The following is a 22,820-nucleotide window of genomic DNA, read 5'->3' on the forward strand; positions in this document are numbered from 1 at the left end:
AATGGCCTACTCCTGGTTCGTACGATCATTTCATCTCTTTACTAAGGGCTGACAAAGGCATAATAGGCCAGACAGCCTCAATTTCTGCTGGAAGGTTTGGGGAGTCTGGAGTTGTGCTCCCTGTAAGTGCTCGGCCCTGTGCAAATACAGGCGGGAAGCCGGAGAGTTCAATGCAATTGCCACTTGTGTGATAAAGTAAGTCACACATTAGTTGTTTTATCTGCCTTTTTGGAGTGTTAACCAATGATTGAAATCACTCGGGGTAACGTAACACCTTCTGCTTCCCCTCATGACGTGCAGTCAATCGGAAATTGTTCCAAACGTCCTCTGTGCCTTGTTTTGAGTACTATTTCTGTACGTGGGGAATAAAGTGGGATTGTGCACCAAACCTGTGAACTGAGGTCATTCCTTCTTCCTAACGTCGTTAACTCTGGATTTATTAAGAATTGGCACCGTAACGCTTACCATGTTTTACTAGGGATTCAGTGAAAAGAGGCTCAGAAATGGCCTGCAAAAGATTTAAATTACAATTTATTAGACCATTTATATATTATATAAAAATAAAATTGTGTTGTTATCTGAATAATATAAGAGCACTGGTTCCACACTTAGGCCTTGGGTTGTGAAGAGAGGCTCAGTTGTAAACACCTAAGGATTGAAAAAGTCCTAAAATTGTGGATTACCTTCCCCTGATGTGGGCTTTCAAGTAAAGGTAAATGCCCTGAAACAGATCTATTAGTAACCGACCATCGTCTACAAACGGCCATCAGTATCTCTCCCTTCGGGAGGGACAATGGGTTGTATAAACCCTGAGGGGGCACCACAAGTGTGAGTAGGCAAGCCTACCACAGCCCCAGACGAGGTGTGAACCATTTTTTTAAAAATTCATTCATGGGATGTGGGCATCACTGGCTAGGCCAGCATTTATTGCCCACCCCTAGTTGCCCTGGTTCAGAGGGTAGTTAAGAGTCAACCACATTGCTGTGGGTCTGGAGTCACAGGTCTGTAGGCCAGACCAGGTAAAGACAGCAAACTTCCTTCCCTTCAGGGGCATTGGGTTTTTTTACAACGATGGCTTCAAGGTCATCATTAGACTTTTAATTCCAGATTTTTTTTATTATTGAATTCAATTTTCACCATCTGCCATGGTGGGATTCGAACCTGTGTCCTGGAGAGCATTACCCTGGATCTCTGGAATAGTAGTCCAATAACAATACCACTATGTCACCGCCTCTGCCTTCCCTTCATTTTACGTTTCACTGAGCTAGATGGCTAGAGTGTGTGAACCCATCCCCAAACAGGTCAATAAGTAAATACTAATCTGATAAAGATTCTTTCAGCTGAATCACCAAGTACAGATCAGGCCTATTGGGAATATATTATTCCTTCAGTACAATGATGGCAAGGGGAGACAGGTTCTATCAGTGCGCTGTTATTACAGAATATCCTGTATTTGGAGACAATGACGGAGGTGGGGCAGCAGAGGACGACACACTCGGAGAGCTGAGGGAAAGGGACCAGCCACAACCTGACTGAATGCTGGAACAGGCTCAAGGGGCTGCATGGCCTTGCTCCTGTTCCGAGAATGCACATCCCTGGTGTGACATGCACTGTAGGCCACCTCCTCCAGGGGGAGCTGGAGAACAGAACACTTCAGCAACGTGGGGTTTGTTTTAAACTGATGAGCCTCGGTGGGCATGAACCCGGCAACAGTGGGAACATGGGAATAGGAGGAAGCCATTCAGCCCCTCGAGCATTCAGCAGATCATGGCTTATCTGTACTTCAGCTCTATTGCCCCTTTTCCTCAGAACCCCGATTCCCTTACCCACCATAACCCAACGTTGCGTTTGCTGTACAAATGTGTACATCCAATTTCTGGCTACGTTCCTCTGAAGGAGATGGTCAGATTCTGTGGAGAAATCTGTCAGCTCCCACGTTATTTCCAGTTAATCCAAAAGCCTGGAGCCGAGTCTACACTCTGTGCTGAATTCCATAATCCCCATGGATTCCTAGCTCTCCTAGTTAGGACTTGGCACTGGGAGCTGGGATTTATCCCACTCAGCTCTGGGTTAGCTAGAAAATACTAGACCTAACAAGTTGGCTGATCCCAGTCGTGCTCAAGCAACTTTCCATTACTCTATATGGACAAACTCTTGATGGTTAGATACACTGGTGTAGTGGTTATGTTACTACACTAATAATCCAGAGAGCATCAGCTCAAATGCAAGTATTTGAATTCAGTTCAATATGGCAATTAAAAGTTGTTATCTGTAAAAGTGACCATGAAGCTGTTGGATTGCGCATTAAAACCCAACTGGTTCTCGGGTGTCCTTCGGGGAGCAGACCGGCCTGACTCTGGTCCCACACTGATGTGGATGACTCTTCAATCTAAAATGGATCAGTGAGACTCTCAGTTGTGTTTAGCTGCTGCGAAGATCTTCATCTGTCCAAGGAGGTGCCACGACCATCATCTCAAGTGACGGGGGAATAAATGCCAGTGAAGGCCGCTCTCTGAGAAGGAAATCTGCTGAAGCTTTGAACAGGACCTCTACACACTCTCCAAGTCCCTGTCTCTCGCCAGCCTTCATGTAATGGTTCATACAGATAACCGCAATGTTCTGCCCGTCAGTTGAGGCTGGAGATCCCACATGGGACGGTAGAATGCTTTTGGTGATTGATGGCTCTCCTCGTGCACACAGACGATCAGCTAATCCAAAAAAAAAACAAAACCACCCGTCAAAGTCTCAGTTCACCCAGCCACACCTATTGCGTTGATGCACAGAACAAGACCACACAAGACGTCAAAATGGCCATTTCACACAGGTTAAGCTCCCTCCTGCAATGTCTGGTCCCAGGTTGTGGCTGCAGCCCAAGTACCACAAACAACAAAGCCCATCAGTTATCCTTTGTGACTTCAGAGGATCCTGGAACAGCGCAAAGCGCCTCTGTAAAAGAGAAGGAATTGGCTTTAGGATTAGGGATAATCTCACTCTCTGCCTGTGTAACAAAGCTCTAACCCCGCCAAATTAACAGAGTATTCTGCTCCAAGGTTCCTTCTAGATGAAAAACAGAAAATGGCTGGAAAAACTCAACAGGTCTGGCAGCTTCTGCGGAACAGGATTAACATCTCAACTCCGTGTGACTCTTCTATTTCTCTCTCCACAGATGCTGCCAGACCTGCTGAGTTTTTCCAGCCATTTTCTGTTTTTGTTTCAGATTTCCAGCATCTGCAGTATTTTGCTTTTATTCCTTCTAGAATGTTCTGCTTCCACCAGCTTTTCAGGCATATTCCAAGTCAAACCAATTTGCTTGGTTAAAAAAAATAGTATCATTTCCCATTGCTTAAATATGTGTCATCTGGTTACTAAACCTGGAATGTTCCTCCTTATCTACCGTATATACTCATGTAAATGTCAATCCCATGATTTGTGGCCTAAAAATTGTAATTTTTCATATACCTCACGTTAATACTGATGCTAGCTTTTCAGGGATCAATTATTTCAGAACCAAAGGGTGTGTAGTGTTGGAAAGAGAGAGAAGCCATTACTTTAAATGCCAGGACTACAACTGGAAAGGCCAGCCTAATACTTCTTAATGTGAGTAACTATAGCAAAAAATAAATCTGAATTGTCATAAAAGGCACAAAGAGATAATTACAGTGATGGGTTAGCAGCTGAGATTCGGGTGGGGGGGGGGGAAATCTTGCGGAGGTGATGGGGGTTCTTGGCCGTCAGCTGAAGAGCCGGAGAGACCTCTGCACCGCTTCTTTTCGGGAAGGCCCAGTGCATCTTGTTCAGTCAGGCACTTGACAGGCCCAGTGGCGGGCTTTCCCCTGGGGTCCTTGACCCCCCAGGGGCAGATGCCCTGCCCGCCAAGAGCTGCTAGCCAATCAGAGGCCGGCAGCTCTTTTGCACTCAACAGCACCACCAGGTTGGCAGTGGTTGCTGCTGGTACTACACCTACCCGAGGCCTTGGATCAAGGCCGGAGCCAGGAACAGCTTAGTGATGGCAGTGGGAGGGGGCAGCGGATAATGAGGGAGGTCAGCAGCAAAGGCTGGAGTGGCTGGTGACTCTCAGCAGTTCTACCACCCCCGCCCCCCCCCCCACCCCCCCAACCCACCCCCCGGCTTTCCCCACGCAAGGTCCCTCAATCAGGCACCGTGTCTTTTTGAACGTCCATTTAATTGGGTGGGAAGTGGGCAGACGGCACGCTCCTCACCCTCCACCCCGATTAAACAGCTCCCCCGCCTGCAAACTCACCACAGGGGAGGGCACGAGATTCCACCCTGTCAATGCTGACTTATTTTTCTTTTTAAAAAGGGAGACAATATTCTCTGGAACTTCGCAGAGTGCAAGGGTAGAATGTTGTCCCAGAAGACAACCATCATCAATTGTTGTGGAAAAAAAAACTAATGCCCCTTTAGGGAAGGAAATCTGCTGTCCTTACCTGGTCTGGCCTACACGTGACTCCAGACCCACAGCGACGTGGTTGGCTCTGAAATGGCCGAGCGAGACCACTCAGTGCAAGGACAGTTGGGACATGCAACACATGCCGGCCTCATCAGCAACACTCACATCCCACGAAAGAATTTTTTTTATAAATTACCTCTGTAAAAGTTGACGTTGTGACTTTCAATCTAAAATATTGGTCTCAAAAAAAGTGTGACTTTTACATGAGCACGTGCTGCGTTTTATCAAAACCTCCAGTTATTCTGAACACCTCTGCCAAATCTTTCCTTAACCCTCTCTACTCCAAGGAGAACAATCTCGGCTTCGAGTGAAAGAACTGAATCATTATTTAAGCTGTTGGATGTCACTGTAAATGGGTCTATGGTTACCTGGTATCGATTGCTGCTGACATAGTTTCACTTCAGAATAATCGAGTGAGTCCATCTGGTAACTAAAAGATGACAGAAAGATTTGCATTTACGAAGGAAGAAAATCCAATGAAACTATAATTTTTATGATGGACAGACAAAATATTCACAGTAAAGTCCCAACAAACCCATAAATCATTTTAAGCCCTCTCCCTCAGTCACCCAGAGACACACATAACTGAGTCAGAGGTGATGACTCAAAACTGGTCTCTATAAAATGCAGAAAAGGATCACAGGTCATTTCACAAAATCATAGGGTGGGATTTTCCAGCCCCTGCCCACTGCCGGGGTCAGCCGCTCCCACCGGAGGTCAGTGGGCTTTTGGTTGTGGCGCTGAATCTCCCACGGTGGGACCCACCACGACCGGGCCAGGGTTCCGGGGATGAGCCACTTCAGCTAGGAGGAAAGACGGGAGAAGTTGGGGAGCTGTCTTCCTTGGAGCGGAAAAGGCCGAGAGGAGACTTGATAGAAGTGTTCAAAATCATGAGGGTCCTGGGCAGAGTGGGTAGGGAGAAACCGTTCCTGCTCGTAGATGGATCGAGAACCAGAGGGCACGGCGTTTTGCAAAAGAAGCAAATGCGAGGTGAGGAAAAAGCTTTCTCGCACAGCGAGTAGTTAGGGCTTGGGACACGCTGCCTGGCAGTGTGGTGGGGGCAGGTTCGATTGAGGCATTCAAGAGGGTTTTGGTTGATTATTTAAATAGAAACAACGTGCAGGGTTACGGGGAGGAGGCAGGAAAACGGCACTAAGTGAATCGCTCATTCGGGGAGCTGGTGCAGACATGATGGGCCGAGTGGCCTCCTTCTGGACTGTAACGATTCTCAGAGGGTCATGAGTCTTTGGAACTCTCTTCCTCAAAAGGCAGTGGAGGCAGCATCTTTGAAAATATTTAAGGCCGAGGTGGTTGGATCCTTGATTGACAAGGGGGTGAAAGGTTATTGGGGGTTGGACAGGAACGTGGAGTTGAGGTTACAATCAGGTCAACCATGATCGTATTGAATAGTGGGGCAGGCTCGAGGGGTCGAGTGGCCTACTCCTGTTCCTAATTCGTACGTTTGTATGATTCTGTGGAGAGGATTCAAAAACAAGGGTGAAAATTTTAGGGTTGAATCTTAATGGCTCCGGGGTGACAGGAATGGGGGCAGAGGTGTCGGTAGAACAGAGGGAGCTGCGACTGGAGACAGCTCCCTGCTAGGGAGGTCTTCCAATAACGGGCTGCGAGGCCTTCTCCAATTGGTCGCCCTTTTACGGAGTCACTTACATTTTGCTGACGGTGGGGTCTGACCCCCCACTGCGGTGGGGAAGGCGCTGATGTCACGGGGGTGGCACCCCTGCAGCAGCCCAGAGGCTGTCAGGCCCACAAAGAACATGGCGGACAGGAAGGGAAGCCTCACAGAGAGAACGTGGCCGTCTCTGCCGCCCCAACAGTCCCCTTCGGAGGCAACAAAGGCACGGGTAAGGTTCCAGCAGCAGATGGTCAGCGTGGAAAGTATCACAGGGGGAAGCAGAAAGTCTTTGTGCTAGAACGGGCAGACAGACTGTGTCAGTGAAAGATGGAGAGCTACTGGAACCGATTTCAAGGAAACCGGTGGGATTGGGAGGAATGTCATTTTGACTTTAGTGACTTCAGTAGAGTGTGAATTTGGAGGGCTGGGATAAAACTAGCATTGCTGTTAATCCCACCAGCTTCTCGACTGGCTAGTCTGGTCAACATTGCTCTCCCTAAAGTTAGGAGTGCTCAGAAAGAAAGAACATCATTTCAAAGTGAAACAGTGTAAGTAGTTTCCCGGTGGACTGCACTCTCTTGGGAGGTTTACAGAGAGTGAGAGCCAGAAACCCCCCTGGCCATGATTCACTTGCGAGAGTCAGACGGGTATTTGGCCGGGGAGGGAATCACTGTTCTCTAGGCTGATTCCTGAGGCGAGGGGTTTGCGTTATGAGGGTGCTTTTGGGCAGGCTGGGCCTATGTTGATTGGAGTTTAAGAAAATAAAAAATGATCTTATTGAAACATAAGATTCTGAGGGGGCTTGATAGGAGGATGTTTCCCCTCATGGGGTGGGGCGCAGGGAGTCTAGGACCAGGGACCACAGTTTCAAAATAAGGGGTCTCCCAAATAAGATGGAGATGAGGAGGAATTCCTTCTCTCAGGGGGTTGTTAGTCTTTGGAAGTCTCTTCACTGGAGAGCAGTGGAGGCTGGGTCGTTGAACATATTCAAGGCTGAGTTAGACAGACTTTTGATCAATATGGGAGTGAAGGGTTATGGGGGGGGACAGCAGGAAAGTGGAGTTGAGGCTATAATCAGACCAGCCATGATCTTTATTGACTGGTGGGGGGGTGGGGGAGGGTGGGCCAAATGGCCTACTCCTGCTCTATTTCTTATATTCTTCTGTTATGCCTCATCCAATCCTGAAATTCAATGAATCGTGATCTTTCGGCCCATTGTGCCTATCCTGGCCCTTTGAAAGATTATCCAGTTAGACTCAGACTCCCCCCGCTCTTTCCTCTTAGACCTTTAATTTTTCCCTACAAATGTTTTCCCAATTCCCTTCTGAATGTTACTATTGAATCTGCTTCCATTACACTTTCAGGTGTTGTATTCCATTGTGTGGGCAGATTCAGAATAGCTGTGAGCTGTATCCTCATGGGAACCTGATGGGTATCTGGACCTATTTGGGTTAGGTGGTGGCTTAGTGGCAACATCATTAGACTGGTAATGCCGAGGCCCAGTCTAGTGTCTGGGGACATGGGTTCAAATCCCATCACAACAGCTGGTGGAATTTAAATTCAATTAATAACTGTGGAACATAGAGCTCTGAAGAAGAATCATAGACTTGAAACATCAACTCTGTTTCTATCTCCACAGATGCTGTCAGACCTGCTGAGTTTTTCCAGCATTTTCTCTTTTTGTTGTTGAATATAAAGCTAGTCTCAGTAATGGTGACCATGATGGTAACCATGAAACTATCATTGATTGTCGTACCCATCTGGTTCACTAATATCCCTTTAGGGAAGGAAATCTGCCACCCTTACCTGGTCTGGCCTACATGTGGCTTCAGACCCACAGCAATGTGGTTGATTCTTAACTGCCCTCTGCCTTCCAAATCACTCAGTACAAGGGCAATTAGGGATGGGCAACAAATGCTGGCCTTGCCAGTGACACCCACATCCCACGAAAGAATATCCCAATGGGGATTGGATGTCACAACTAAAAAAATTGCTTGCAAATTAAATATTAATTTGTCAATAAATTGTCAGAATGATCAAACTTTAAGGAAACACATCAACACATTTAACAGAGGAAAACAGAGAGGCAGAAGCATACCTTTTTGTCGCTGGGGTAAATGTTGCCTTTCCTGCATGGGGAGAGAAAGGCAAAATATTTGAAGCATTTCATTTACCAAACTTTCACTGTGGCGCTAATAATTAATTTGGTGAAATGTCTCATTCAACTGTTTATAGATGAACCAGCCATATAAACACTGTGGCTACAAGAGCAGCTCAGAGGCTGGGAATCCTGTGGCAAGTAACCCACCTCCTGACTCCCCAAAGTCTGTCCACCATCTACAAGGCACAAGTCAGGAGTGTGATGGAATACTCCCCACATGCCTGGATGAGTGCAGCTCCCACAACACTCAAGAAGCTTGACACCATCCAGGACAAAGCAGCCTGCTTGATTGGCACCCCATCCACAAACATTCACTCCCTCCACCCCCGACACACAGTAGCAGCAGTGTGTACCATCTACAAGATGCACTGCAGGAGTTCACCAAGGCTCCTTAGACAGCACCTTCCAAACCCATGACCGATATCATCTAGAAGGAAAGGGGCAGCAGATATATGGGAACACCACCACTTGAAAGTTCCCCTCCAAGTCACTCACCATCCTGACTTGGCCTCTCCCTCTTGTTTCCTTTCAGTTCCCTCATCTTTTGAATCTTGTGTACCTTGCGATGGGGACCCCCTCCCCCCTCCCCCGTTCTTTGTAATGTTATGTGACACTCAAATCACATATTTTTTAAACTGAATCCAATCTAAAAAGACTACAATGATCTCACCAGCTCTTAAATTATAAAACCCACCTCTATTTCTCTTCCAGATCACTAGGGCAATAACAATCAGGATGATCAAAATGAGACTTCCAGCCGAAGCACAAATGATAACTTTGAGCAGAGTCTGGTCCTTTCCAAAGCCAGTGAAGTAGATGACCTGGGTGACACTGCCTCGGTTGTTGGTGGCCATGCAGGTGTAGTTCCCTCCAAGCTTTGGGCCATGTAGCTCCCCCACAATCTGATACTTCCCTGGGCCTGGTGTTACTGGGGTGTCGCTGCCATTGACGGGGAGGCTGTTGTTCCGGGAGTCGATCCACACGATGTTTGGAGTGGGTTCCCCTTTGACGATGCACACGAGGGTAAACTGCGTCTCATTAATGGCATGGATAGACATATTTAAGATGGTCGGTGGACCTGAGAACAAAGGAGGATAGATGAGCAGTTAAAGCAAAGAGGCTGAATCATGGAGCAGCTTATCTCGGGATTAATGCGTCAATTCAGTGTAGTTAGTCAGACAGGGCACTGGCTGGATGACTCACTGGGCTGGAGAAGGAAGCAGGTGATCAAATATTATTTGTAAGACTAGAAAGAGGAAGATATAAAAGTGATACTTCAGTCCTACTTCTAATCTAGGCTGACACACAGTGTGGTACTGAGGGAGTCTGCTTTCTCAAGCTAACGTTAAGGATCTCACAGCCACTATTTTGAAGAGGAGCAGGGAAGTTCTTTCTGCTACACTAATCTTCAATCAACATCACCAAAACAGATTATCTGGTTATGATCAGAGTTGTGGGAGCTTGTTGTGCACAATTGGCTCCCGTGTTTTCTTACAGCAGTGACTACATTTCAAACATTACTTGATTGGCTATAAAGAGAGTCTTAAAGGAGAAGAGGACAGTGGAAAAGGGAATTCCAGAGTTTGGGGTCTGGAAAGTATGGTGCCAAAGATGGTTCCTAGGAAGGAACATAGGAATAGCGGGGAAGCCATTCAATCTATCTAACCCATTCCACTATTCAATTAGACCATTGCTGGTCTTGAGTTTTAACTCCCCCTACCTGTCTCGGCTCCCTTAATACCAGTGTGCTAGTGAAAGAATGATGCATAAGAGCCAAGAGTAGAGAAATGGAGGGTTTGCTGCAGGCCTGTTCTACTCAGGAATGTTAGATTGAGAGGGATAGAATTGGAGCCAATCTTTGCACATTTTTAAGCGCTTATTTGCAGAGATACCCACCTCCTAACCCCAACTACCCCAGTTTCATTCTGTTCCTATTTATATCTTGTTTTGTTGCTCCAACGAGAATGATGCCAGTAAAGAGGAACTAAATGCCCCATTCAAAAGAGGCACCACTAATACACTGGAACAAAAGGCTCAATACTCTATTATTAAAGTTAACCAATCGAATTTAGGTGATATTTCCTGGGTTAATGGTGGACTCCAGTCCTCCTCATTTCCATTGGTCCCTGAAGGCCTCAGGCATACCAGTGGACACCATGCGTTCCCTCTCCTGGGATACCCGGATAGAGGGGGTGGGTGGTGCTCCATCAGCGAAGTGTTGGAAGGGGCTGTTGACAAGTACGATCAAACAGCACATTTCAGGATAAGAGGTCAATCGTTTAGGAGAGGGGGTGAGGAGAAATTTCTTCACTCAAAGGGTTGAAATTCTCTACCCCTGAGGATTCAGCTCCATTGCTGAATATATTTAAGGTTGGATTAGACAGAGCTTTGGTCTCCCAGGAATCAAGGTATATGGGCAGTAGGTGGTTTACTGAAGTTGAAACCCAAGATCAGCCAAGATCATACTAATTGGTGGAGCAGGCACGAGTATGGTCTACTCCTGCTCATATTTCATGTTTTCTTATGCTCTTCTGGCGCTTCCTCAGCAATAACCTGCTCATGACGCTCAGTTTGGGTTCTGCCAGGGCCAATCAGCTCCTGACCTCATTGCAACCTTGTGGTTCAAACGTAGACATACGAACATATGAAGTAGGAGCAGAAAGAGGCCATTCAGCCCCTTGAGCATGCTCCACCATTCAATAAGATCATGGCTGATCTGTATGTGTTTTGAATTCCACATTCCCATCTACCACCAATAACCTTTGATTTCCTTGTCTAACAAGAGCTGAACTCCCGAGGTGAGGTGAGAGTGACTGCCCTTGACATCCAGGCAGCATTTGACCGAGTGTGGCATCAAGGAGCCCTAGCAAAACTGGAGTCAGTGGGAATTAGGGGGAAAACTCTCCGCTGGTTGGAGTCATACCTAGCACAAAGGAACAGAGCTGTGGTCACTGGAGGCCAATCACTTCGGTCCCAGGACATCACTAAAGGAGTTCCTCAGACACACCACACTCTGAAACCAAGTGACAGATACCACCCCAAACAGATGCTATGGATCCCTCAACCCAGACACTTGTCACACCGTGAGCTAACCAGTCTCACTGAACTCCATCTTTCACACGAGGGTTTCCAATCTCCTCTTGAAAAAACTCGCTTTGGAATCTTCTCCCAAATGTCGCTTTCTCTCAGATGCCTTCCACAAGGGTCCACATCCAGGGTTTCAAACTCTTGCCTCCGATCTTCCTCTCTCCTGGATCGCCACATGCAATCAAGCTTTCTTCCATGCACTGTCTCTCAATGACTCAGCCATGCCAACAGAACACCACTGCTTCACGTGCCCATGGTAAAAAGAGTTACAGACCTTCAGCTGTCCCCTTGGATCTTCTGGCTTCTCGCAAACCTGTTTTGCTTTAAGTCTGCATTCTGCAGCTTTCTTCTCTTTAAGCCTGGAGCCTTCCTTTCTGCTCCTTATTTTCACTTCCACTGAACAGGACCTTTTCCAGATTCCTGTTCTTCCTTTGACTAGACTGTCCTCTTGGGACCTTTCCTGTTCCACTCCCCTGGTTTTGGGGAATTATTCTCCTGCTCCAACAATTCCTTTTCTTTATTCTTTCATGAGATATGGACATCGCTGTCTGGGTCTTGCAGCACTCGTTGCCCATACCTAATTGCTCTTGAGCTGAGTGGCTTGCTCAGCCATTTCAGAGGCTGAGTCACTTAAGAGTCAGCTACATTGCTGGGGTCTGGAGTCACATGTAGGCCAGACATGGTCTGGATGGCAGATTTGCTGCCCTAAAGGACATTAGTGAACCGGATAGGTTTTTACAACAATCAATGATAGCTTATGGTCACCATTACTGAGAGGAGCTTTCAATTCTAAATATAAATTCCACCAGCTGCCAAGGTGGGATTTGAACCCATGTCTCCAGAGCACTTGCCTGGGCCTCAGGATTACTATACCAGTGACATTACCACTATGCCCCCATCTCCTCCAATACATCATAGTTAACATTCTATTCCTTATTTTAAACTTTCTCTCGGGCTTCACCACTCTCCATCTCTGCAATTCCCTCTAGCTTTGCAATCAGCTCTCTAATCAACCCACGTCCTGGTGATCGTATAGTAATTTTATGTAATTGTATGCAGGTAGTGGGCATTAACTAAGGATTCACCTGTGTCCTTATAAATAGGAACAGACTGAAACTGTGGTTACTGATTAGGAGGTTCATGCTTGTAATCTATAACTGTAAATAAATGGGGTCCGTGTCTGACCCATCTCCCGCGCCTCTGCTCTCACACCTTCCTCTCCCTCCCAGAACCATGATAGGGTCCCCCTTGTCCTCACTTTTCACCCCACCAGCCTCCGCATTCAAAGAATCATCCTCCGCCATTTCCGCCAACTCCAGCATGATGCCACCACCAAACACATCTTCCCTTCACCCCCCCGGCGGCATTCCGTAGGGATCGCTCCCTCCGGGACACCCTGGTCCACTCCTCCATCTCCCACTACACCTCAACCCCCTCCCATGGCACCTTCCCATGCAACCGCACAACACCTGCCCCCTTTACCTCCCCCCTCCTCACCATCCAAGGGCCCAAACATTCCTTTCAAGCACTTCCCTCAATTTGGTCTACTGCATTCGCTGCTCCCAATGCGGTCTCCTCTACATTGGAGAGACCAAACGCAGACTGGGTGACCGCTTTGCGGAACACCTTCGGTCTGTCCGCAAGCATGACCCAGACCTCCCTGTCGCTTGCCATTTCAACTCACCACCCTGCTCTCTTGCCCACATGTCCGTCCTTGGCTTGCTGCAATGTTCCAGTGAAGCTCAACGCAAACTGGAGGAACAGCACCTCATCTTCCGACTGGGCACATTACAGCCTTCCGGACTGAATATTGAGTTCCACAACTTCAGGTCATGAACTCTCTCCACCATCCCCATCCCCTTTTGGATCATCTACTTTTCTCTATATTCATTTTTATTTTTTAACTTTTATTTATTTTTTTATCTTTTTCCCCACTTATTTTCATTATTATTATTTTTATAATTTATTTCCATTTTAGCCTTTTTGATTTTTTTTTCCACCACCATCCCCTCCCCCTGACCCATCCCCAGTGGGGCTGTCTGTCACTTCCCCTGGTCTTGCCATTATCACATTCTGCTTTCCACTCTTAATGTCACCATTGGCATCTCCTTTAACCAGTATCACTGGTATTAACATCCCTTTGACCTTTTGTTTATGACATATTTCGCAATCTCTCCTTAGCCTCCACCTATCGCTGGCCTTCTATCCAGCTCCACCTGTTCCACCTCCCTTAAGCAGTATAAATTTCACCACATTTCAAATTCCCTTTAGCTCTGAAGAAGAGTCATTCGGACTCGAAACGTTAACTCTGTCTTTCTCTCCACAGATGCTGTCGGACCTGCTGAGTTTTTCCAGCATTTTTTTAAAAAAGTAAGGATGTTACGTTTCAGTTATGCAGGGCATTGGTGAGACTGCACCTCGAATACTGTGTGCAGTTTTGGTCTCCTTATTTAAGGATGGATGTAAATGCATTGGAGGCGATTCAAAGGAGGTTTACTAGATTGATACCCAGAATGAGTAGGTTGTTTTATGAGGAAAGGTTGGACAGACTGGGCTTGTTTCCACTGGAGTTTAGAAGAGTGAGGAGTGATTTGATTGAAGTATATAAGATCCTGAATGGTCTTGACAAGGTGGACATTGAAAGGAAGTTAAAAACAAAAAACTGCGAATGCTGGAGATCCAAAACAAAAACATAATTACCTGGAAAAACTCAGCAGGTCTGGCAGCATCGGCGGAGAAGAAAAGAGTTGACATTTCGAGTCCTCATGACCCTTCGACAGAACTTGAGTGAGTCCAAGAAAGGGGTGAAATATAAGCTGGTTTAAGGTGTGTGTGTGTGTGTGTGTGTGGGGGGGGGGTTTACTGCTTGTTTGTCCCTACAACCACACCAACCCCCTCCACTTCTCTCTCTCTCCCCCCCGCCCCCCACACACACACACTCAGCCACACAAACCCACACACACCCACACACACCCACACCTTAAACCAGCTTATATTTCACCCCTTTCTTGGACTCACTCAAGTTCTGTCGAAGGGTCATGAGGACTCAAAATGTCAACTCTTTTCTTCTCCGCCGATGCTGCCAGACCTGCTGAGTTTTTTCAGGTAATTCTGTTTTTGTATTGAAAGGATGTTTCCTCTTGTGGGTGAGTCCAGAACTAGGGGGCATTGTTTTAAAATTCAACATCCTGGGGGTTACCATTGACCAGAAACTGAACTGGACGAGCCATATAATTACTGTAGCTACAACAGCAGGTCAGAGGCTAGGAATAGTGCAACAAGTAACTCACCTCCTGACTCCCCAAAGTCTGTCCACCATCTACAAGGCACAAGTCAGGAGTGTGATGGAATACTCTCTACTTCCCTGGATGAGTGCAGCTAGCACAACACTCAAGAAGCTTGACAGTATCCAGGACAAAGCAGCCCCGCTTCATTTGCACCCCATCCACAAACATTCACTCCCTCTACCACCGATGCACAGTAGCAGCAGTGTGTGTACCATCTACAAGATGCACTGCAGGAACTCATCCAAGGCATCTTAGACAGCAACTTCCAAACCCATGACCACTACCAACAAGAAGAACAAGGGGAGCAGATACACAGGAACACCATCACCTGCCAGCTCCCCTCCAAGCCACTCACCATCCTAACATGGAAATATATCACCGTTCCTTCACTGTCGCTGGGACAAAATCGTGGAACTCCCTCCCTAACAGCACTGTGGGTGTACCTACACCACATGGACTGCAGCGGTTCAAGAAGGCAGCTCACCACCACCTTCTCAAGGGCAATTGGGGATGGGCAATAAATGCTGGCCCAGCCAGCGACGCCCACATCCCGTGAATGAATTTTAAAAATATCTGTAAAGGTAGAGCTATGGGTGAAGGAGTACTATAATATAGTTCATCTTTGCTTGTTTAATAAATGTTTTATTCTTTTGTTAAAAGTTCATTAGCTGACTCCTGTGACTCTGTTCAGTAGCCACTCTCCACATTTCTAAAGAAAAAAATAAAAATTAGGATCTATCAAGTCGGGTTCCATCCTGGGATCTGACTTGTCCAGCAGTAACATCGGCTGGGATCATAACAGGATGTCAACCAGTCAGTCTGAAAACGCAGTGGGAATGGAGTGGACTCGGGAGCTGATGGCAAGGTAGACCTGGGTGTCATCGGTGTGAGTGTGTCAATGTCATCAAAAGGTCGCGTGTAGATGAGGGGAGGGGAGGTCAAGCAGCAGGAGCCGAGGTACCCCTGAAATGACCATGGAGGGCTGGGAACAGAAAGCATTGTTCTGGCTGGATGGGTAAGAGTGGAACCAGCTGAGGGCAGTGCCAATGAGCTGGTTCCACAGGCCACCTACTGGTTTACATGGACTGCCTACACATCCTGGGAAGGTGCTGGATGAGAATGGTGTGACTGACCATGTCAGGGGTTGCAGGAAGGCTGTGGAGGAGGAGCAATCGAACAACAACTTGCATTCACTGAGCGCCGTCGACGTAGTAAAACATTTCAAGGGTGATGCACGTTACAAAGGATCTCAGAGCAAGAGCAAGAAATTTTCAACCATCTGTCAGACTCAGGGCTCATCTTGGTCTTATCTTGATTGGTAAAGGGATCGAAGGTTACGGGGACAATGCGGGAGAATGGGGTTGAGAAACTTATCGGCCATGATTGAATGGCAGAGCAGACTCGATGGGCCGAATGGCCTAATTTCTGCTCCTATGTCTTATGGTCTTATGGTCTCATCTACCCCCACCCAGTACTCCCCACCACCCCCCCACCCCCAGCCGCCTCCCCAGCAATTTTGGTTCATGATGAATTTACCTGTTATTTTCAGGGTGATTCCAGGGTTGGTTTCTTCCATATAAGGAGATAAGCCCTGACGTTTGACTTCCACACGACAGAAGTACTGACTGTTGTCATCTAGTGTGGCATTTTTCACCTCTAAAGAAACGTTGTTTCTCCGGGGGTCCCCGGCCAGTCTGTACCGGTTGTCGACGTTTGTGTTAACCACGTTTTCAAACTCCCCGTCGAGCTTGGCTCTGTTTGTCGAGCTGAAGAGAACTGGCCCGATATAAAACACCTTCACCTTCCAGGTGACTGTAATCTCGAAGGTAGTGTACTGCGTATAGGGGGAGCTGAACTTGCAAGGCAGAACGACAGAGGTTCCGACTGTCCCATTCACTCTCCTCGGTACTCCCACGGACAATGACACTCCGTTACTTCCTACAGGAACTACAAGAGTCAGAGTGTCAATCAATGGTGTCTTTAATGGCCCTCAGACAAATAACATCACTTCGGTCTTCCCATCAATCCCAGGAGGAGGCTAAAATCCTCTAACAATTGTTCTCCTCCGAGAAGAGGAGATTTGATAGAGCCATCCGAAATCACGAGGGATCTGGACATGAGTAGATAGAGAGAAACTGTTCCCACTGGCAGAAGGATTAAGAACCGGAGGGCACAGATTTAAGGTGATTGGTGAAAGAACCAGTGGTGACATGAGGAAAGGCTTATTTTACTCAGTGAGTGGTTAGGATCTGGAATGAGCTGCCTGAGAGTATGGGGGAGGCAGGTTCAGTCGAGGTACTCAAGAGGGAATTCCCTCCAGGGAAAAGCCAGGGGAGTGGGGCAAGCGAGTTGCCCCTTGCAGAGAGCCAGCACAGACACGATGGACCGAATGGCCTCCTGCTGCACTGTAACTATTCTGTGATTCCATGATAAGATTGCCTTTTTATTTTAAAGAGGACCTCAACTGATAGGATTCCAAATTATAAATAAAACATGGGAAATATAATCATATAATTCAGCCTATTGTGATTTATACGAGGCACCGTAGTCCCTGTTGTTCCCCACTTACTCTGAGACAAACAATGAAAGCAGTGGGGAAATCCCACTCTATTACAGCACTGATGAAAAGAAATGGGTGATTTATTTTACGGTGACTGAATTATTTAAATTCCATGGGATTCCAGAAATGTTCTCGGAGTTTTAGGTTTTTTAATTCTGTAATCTTAACCTCTTGAAAACCACTCAGAGGACAGAGTGTTAAGGTAATTGGCAAAAGAGCCAAAGGCAACACAACAATGAGTATTCGTACACAGCGAGTGGTTAGGATCTGGAATACAGGGGGAGGCGGTGGTGTAGTGGTATTGTCAGAGATACAGGATAATGCTGGTTCAAATCCCACCATGGCAGATGGTGGAATTAATAGTCTGATAACCATGAAACCATTGTTGATTGTTGGGAAAACCCATCTGGTTCCCTAATGCCCTTTAGGGAAGGAAATCTCTTGTCCTTAGTCTAGACTCTTAAATGTCCCTCAACAAGGGCAACGAGGGTAAAGTGAAGCCCACATCCTGTGAATGAATTAAAAAAAACAGTGGCTTTCAAAAGGGAACTGGATAAGTACTTGAGGTTTTAGCAGGGCTACGGGGGAGGGGAGGGAGAGAACTAGGTGAAATTATACTTGGCAGAGAGCCAGCATGGACAAGAAGGGCTGAATGACCTCCGTCCTTGCTGTGACCGTTCTGTGACTCCAAGAGCTAGCATGATGGGTAGAGTGGCCTCCTACTAAGCTGCATGATTCACACTCTCATGAGAACCACAGATGTCACAAGGCAAGAATAAAATTAAGCTTTAAATTTTCAGTTCATGAATACCGGAATGTCATTCTAGAGTCTTCCTTCATTGTGGTTAAGCCAGCGCTCGATTCCATAACCCTCACCAGTGTAGGGTTCTGTGAGAGAGTGTTCACTGGAAACTAGCTGGTTGAGCTACTGTCATGTCCTATGGAATATCCAACAAACTTCACCTGACCAGGCCTCTGGTTGGTGGTTTTCAAGAGGCTGGAGTTAAAAACCACAAACCTCAGGATATTTCTGGAATCCCATGGAATTTAAATAATTCCACCACAGTAAAATAATGGTCCATTTCTCCCCATGAGTGATGGAATGCAATGGGTGTTCCCCACTGTTCTCATTGGATGGAATCTCCTGCTCTTAGAAAATGAGCACGAATCAGAACCATTCCTGGGTTCAAATCCCCTGCTCTGAATGTCAGGGTCCATCTTCCAGAAAGTGGCCAATTAAAAGGCAGGCTCTGGGTCTGTTGTCCAATTAGGGGTAGGGGGCGGGTCCAACCAGGGAAACCATAGCCTTGGAAGGATGGCAGCCCTCTTGGAGCTGGTGGGCGTTGCCACTGCCGGAGGGGGAGGTGGGGGAGGGGGAGAGGGGAAACATGAGGGCACCTCCATCTTGACACAACCCTCTACCAGGTTAGAATTCAATGAAATAAATGATGGCCACATCTGGAGGGCCACCATGTGGAGGGGAAACATCTTCACAGGTTGGGCGGCAGCAAGATCTTTGGCCCTCAACACAAGAATTAGGAGGAGTAGGCCATTCGGCCCCTCGAGCCCACTCCACCATTCGATAAGATCATGGCTGATCTGATTGTGGCCTCAACTCCACTTTCCTGCCTGTCCTCCCCATAACTCCTGACTCCCTGATAGATCAAAAATCTGTCCAACTTAGCCTCAAAAATATTCATTGACCCAGCCTCCACTGCTCTCAGTGGAAGAGAATTCCACAGACTAACAACTCTGAGGGAAGAAATTTCTCCTCATCTATCTTAAATTGGAAACCCCTAATTTTTAAACTGTGTCCCCTAGTTCTAGATTCCCCAACAAGGGGAAACATCCTCTCAACATCCACCCTGTCAAGTCCCCTCAGAATCTTATACGTTTCAATCACATTCCCTCTCATTCTTATAAATTCCAATAGATATAGGCCCAGCCTGTCCAGCCTTTCCTCATAAGGTAAGCCCTTCATTTCAAGCATCAGCCAAGTGTACCTTCTCTGAACCGCTTCTAGCGCAATTATATCCTTTTTCAAATAAGGAGACCAAAACTAGACAACAGTACTCCAGATGTGACCCAAGGTCCTTTACAGCTGCAGTAGAAGTTCCCTATTTTTATACTCGATTCCCTTTGCAATCCATTTGCCTTCGGACTCATTTGGTCTACGCTAACTTCTCCGGATTCATCTACCAGGACGCCCAGATCCCTCTGTACCACTGAGCTCTGCAGTCTCACTCCGACTGATAAAAGCTGCTCCAGGGATGGGGGGTTAGAACAGGAAGCCTCATGGGCCCCCAGGCCAGCCACTGACAAGCCAGCTCCAGGCCCCTGGCAGGCTTGGCCCTCAGTTGGGGGTCGGGGGGGGGGAAGATTCTGGCAGCGACACTGATCAGGCCATTTCATTATTGGCTACCTGCCGCTGCTGGGCGGGAAGCCTCTGCCAGTACTGACTCGCCTCCGGAATGCCCGCCCAGAGGCAGGAACGTGTTTGGCTGTTGACCTGACGCAAATTTCTCCGGAATATCCTGGCCTGCCTTGGTGCCCATCCAAACTAGACTGGGAGGATTGCACCCACGGCTCGTATACACAAGAAGATAACAAATTCGATCAGGAAAAGGCCATTCAGCCCTTCGAGCCTCTGCCCTCGATACAAACATGCAGCAGGAGCTTCCTGGCTGATCCCCGGATTCCTTTAGTATCCAAACACCTCTGTCTTGAATACGCTCAGCGGTTGAGCACCCACAGGTCTGTGGGATAGAGAATTCCCCCCCAAAAAAAATCACAACCCCTTGAATGAAAAAATTTCTACCCTTGGCCGGCTTCTTGTTGTGAGACTGTAGCCCCATGCTCTGGATTTCCCCAGGAGAGGAAACATCCTCTCTCAAGTCCCTTCAGAAGGGGGAGGATTTTCCCCTCAATGGACCGCCTGCCTGTAATCAGGCCCTGGCCTCGATTTCACACTGACTGGCCAATTAACGCCCAGCCAGAGTGAATCGTGCGCTGGTAGCCTCAGCCCTGCTGGGGTAGGGGCAGGAGGAGCACGAGCGCTGAAGTCTGAGCGGGCGCAGGGGAGGAGGGAGAGCACGCACTGAAAGGTCCCTGAAGGCTCAGAGCTGCCTCAGGGGGCTGAAGATACCTAACATTTAAAAAAAAGATTTAAAATGAACTTGAGTTTCAAAAATTTTTATTTTGATTTTTAAGTTAACATCGGAAACCTCATTCTGCCCATGGACGAGGCTTCCTCAAAAATCCAAAGGCCGCTTGGCCTTTTTCAGACCCCCACCCCCACCCCCCCACCCCACCCCCAACCGTCAGGTTGGATGGGCAGGGAAAAAAATTCACTTCCGTTGAGCGATCAATGGGCTGAACAGCCTCTTAATTGTCAGCGAGCGATCTGCCGATTCTCGCGCACACCCACTGACCGAAATATCGTGCAAGTGCGCGGTGATGTTGGGACCCTTGCCTGACACCGTCACACACTAGTTTACACTCGTACATCTCGGGCGCCATTGGAAAATCCCGTCCTATACATTTGAAGGACATGGTTTGTCTAAACTTTAGGAAATATAGGCATAGACCGCAATCCTTTATCCCTCGCGTTTATCTAACTTATCGAACAGCAGAATACCTCGGCGGCTGGAATTTCTGAAATAAGAACCGGGAAATGCTGGAAATACTCAGCAGCATCCGAGGAGAAAGAAGCAGGAGTTAACATTTCGGGTCAACGTTTAGCTAGCTTCCTTGGCTGGTCTCCTACATTCTATTCTCCGTAAACTTGAGTCCGTCCCTGATTTCACTCAGGCCGAGTCCCATTGCCCCATCACCCCTGTGCTCACTGACCCACATTAGCTCCTGGTCAAGCGAGGCCTTGGTTTTAAAATTCTCAACCTTGTTTTCGAATTCCTCATTGGCCGCACTGCCCCATCCCCACCCCCATCCCTGTGATCTCCTCCAGCCCCACAACACCAGAGATATCTGCGCTCCCCCAATTTTGGCCTCTTGAGCACCCCTGGTTGTACTCACTCTGCCAAAGGCGGACGTGCCTTCAGCTGCTTGGCCCCTGAGCTCCGGAGCTGCCCTCCCTCAACCCTCTCTCCCTCTTTTGCCTTTATTCTTTCAGGGGATGTGGACCTCACTGGCAAGTGAGCACCTGCTACCCATCTTTAATCTGAGTAGCTTGCTAGGCTATTTCAGAGATAACCACGTTGCTGTGGGTCTGGAGTCACATGTAGCCCAGATTTCCTCCCTCTAAAAAAAGGACATTAGTGAACCAGATGGGTTTTTTTGTGACAATAAATGATGGTTTCATGGTCACCATTATTTTTAAATCCAGATTTATTAATTGATCCATTTTTTGGACCCAGAGCATTAACCTGGGCGACTGGATTATTTAGTCCAGTGACAGCAGAGAAAAGGTGGTGGGATATCCCTCACTATTTTCACTAATAAGTAAATCTGTCTTGATCTACACAGGTTACTGAGCTAACCTAACCCGAGTCTCTCCCCCCACCTATTCCCTTTTTGAACTCCAAATGTTTCCCTCTCCACAGACGCTGCCGCAGAACCGGCTGAGCTTTCCCAGCACTTTCTGTTTGGACTCCCTTCCTCAGTCTGCCCTTGTCCCCCTCCCTCGCAGTTGATAAGAGCAGCAGCCAACCGGCCAGTTACAGACTGATCAGCAAGTACATACCTGGGACCGACACAAACAGCAGCAGCCACATCATTTTCAGCTTTGCTCTGTACAGACACCGTCTCAAAGTCTCTCTCTCTCTCTCTGGCTTCGCTAACCCCACCGAGGAAGTCACCTCGCTTCCTTCTCTAACGTGAGGGAGAGAAGAGAGAGAGAGAAACAATTTTTTTTTTTTGCCTGGGGGAACCGAAAGCAGAAATTGCGCATCCAGCAGCGGAAAGTCCCTCCTGAGCTCTAATGGCTCGGCTCTTCCGGGTATTAAATACAATTCCTCCCGTCAGTCACAGCTGGTGAAACCATTGAAGCACCTTTGCTTTAACAAAACAATTTAAACCCCCACCCCGGTCCCTGCTGCTACTTCCAGAACTGAGACGCCTCTCCAATTCCTCGGGATGAACCTTCAGCCCACTCTGTCAGTTTCTGTCATCGGAAAGTCACACGGGAATATTCAGCGGCTGGGTTAATATTTCCGGTGCAACAAAAGCGGAAAGTGCTGGACAGAGAAACTCAAGCATGCATCAGGGTGTTTTTTTTTAAAAAAAAAAAAATTTGGTCAAATGTACCTCATTCGTAAAATACCTGAAAGCAGTTTCCAAAACATTTCACAACGGCCCTCAGATAAAGTACAATCATGTTCCAGTTTCACACCTGGATCAGGAGGGGCTTCAATACAATCAATGGATGTGGCACGCATTTCAATACGGTCGTCACAGATAGTCAGACAGTGCAATGGGAATGGGGTTATGGACACACACCATGTTGCACTCTGAGGTGCTTCAATGCAATTATAATACATTTAGTTAAAAGCAAAAATGTAACTGTGTTCCTTTCCGCAGATGCTGTCAGACCTGCTGAGTTTTTCCAGGTATTTTTGTTTTTATAATACAATTAGTATTCACTCCATACACTCATTGTGAGCTGT

General features: G+C 47.4%; 1 protein-coding gene across 1 annotated transcript; it reads right to left on the reverse strand.

Annotated features, from left to right (window-relative positions):
• Positions 1-515: 515 nt before the first annotated feature.
• Positions 516-22,291, reverse strand: LOC121276873 (sialic acid-binding Ig-like lectin 15). The gene is made up of 6 exons (XM_041185464.1): positions 21,899-22,291; positions 16,176-16,586; positions 8,960-9,343; positions 8,203-8,233; positions 4,840-4,901; positions 516-2,946 (listed from the first exon to the last, which is right to left on the reverse strand). The coding sequence occupies exons 1-6, from the start codon at positions 21,930-21,932 to the stop codon at positions 2,897-2,899; spliced, it is 972 nt and encodes a 323-aa protein (XP_041041398.1). The 5' UTR covers positions 21,933-22,291; the 3' UTR covers positions 516-2,896.
• Positions 22,292-22,820: the final 529 nt, after the last annotated feature.

Source organism: Carcharodon carcharias, chromosome 4 (genome assembly GCF_017639515.1).
Source record: "Carcharodon carcharias isolate sCarCar2 chromosome 4, sCarCar2.pri, whole genome shotgun sequence".
Taxonomy (NCBI): Eukaryota; Metazoa; Chordata; class Chondrichthyes; order Lamniformes; family Lamnidae; genus Carcharodon; species Carcharodon carcharias.

Coding starts and splice junctions, on each gene's coding strand:
- LOC121276873 (XM_041185464.1), bottom strand. CDS start 21,932: ATGATGTGGCTGCTGCTGTTTGTGTCGGTCCCAG. Junction 9,344..16,175: donor AATCACCCTGAAAATAACAG/GTAAATTCATCA, acceptor CTTTGTTCTCAG/GTCCACCGACCATCTTAAAT. Junction 4,902..8,202: donor TTTACCCCAGCGACAAAAAG/GTATGCTTCTGC, acceptor GTCATCTTTTAG/TTACCAGATGGACTCACTCG.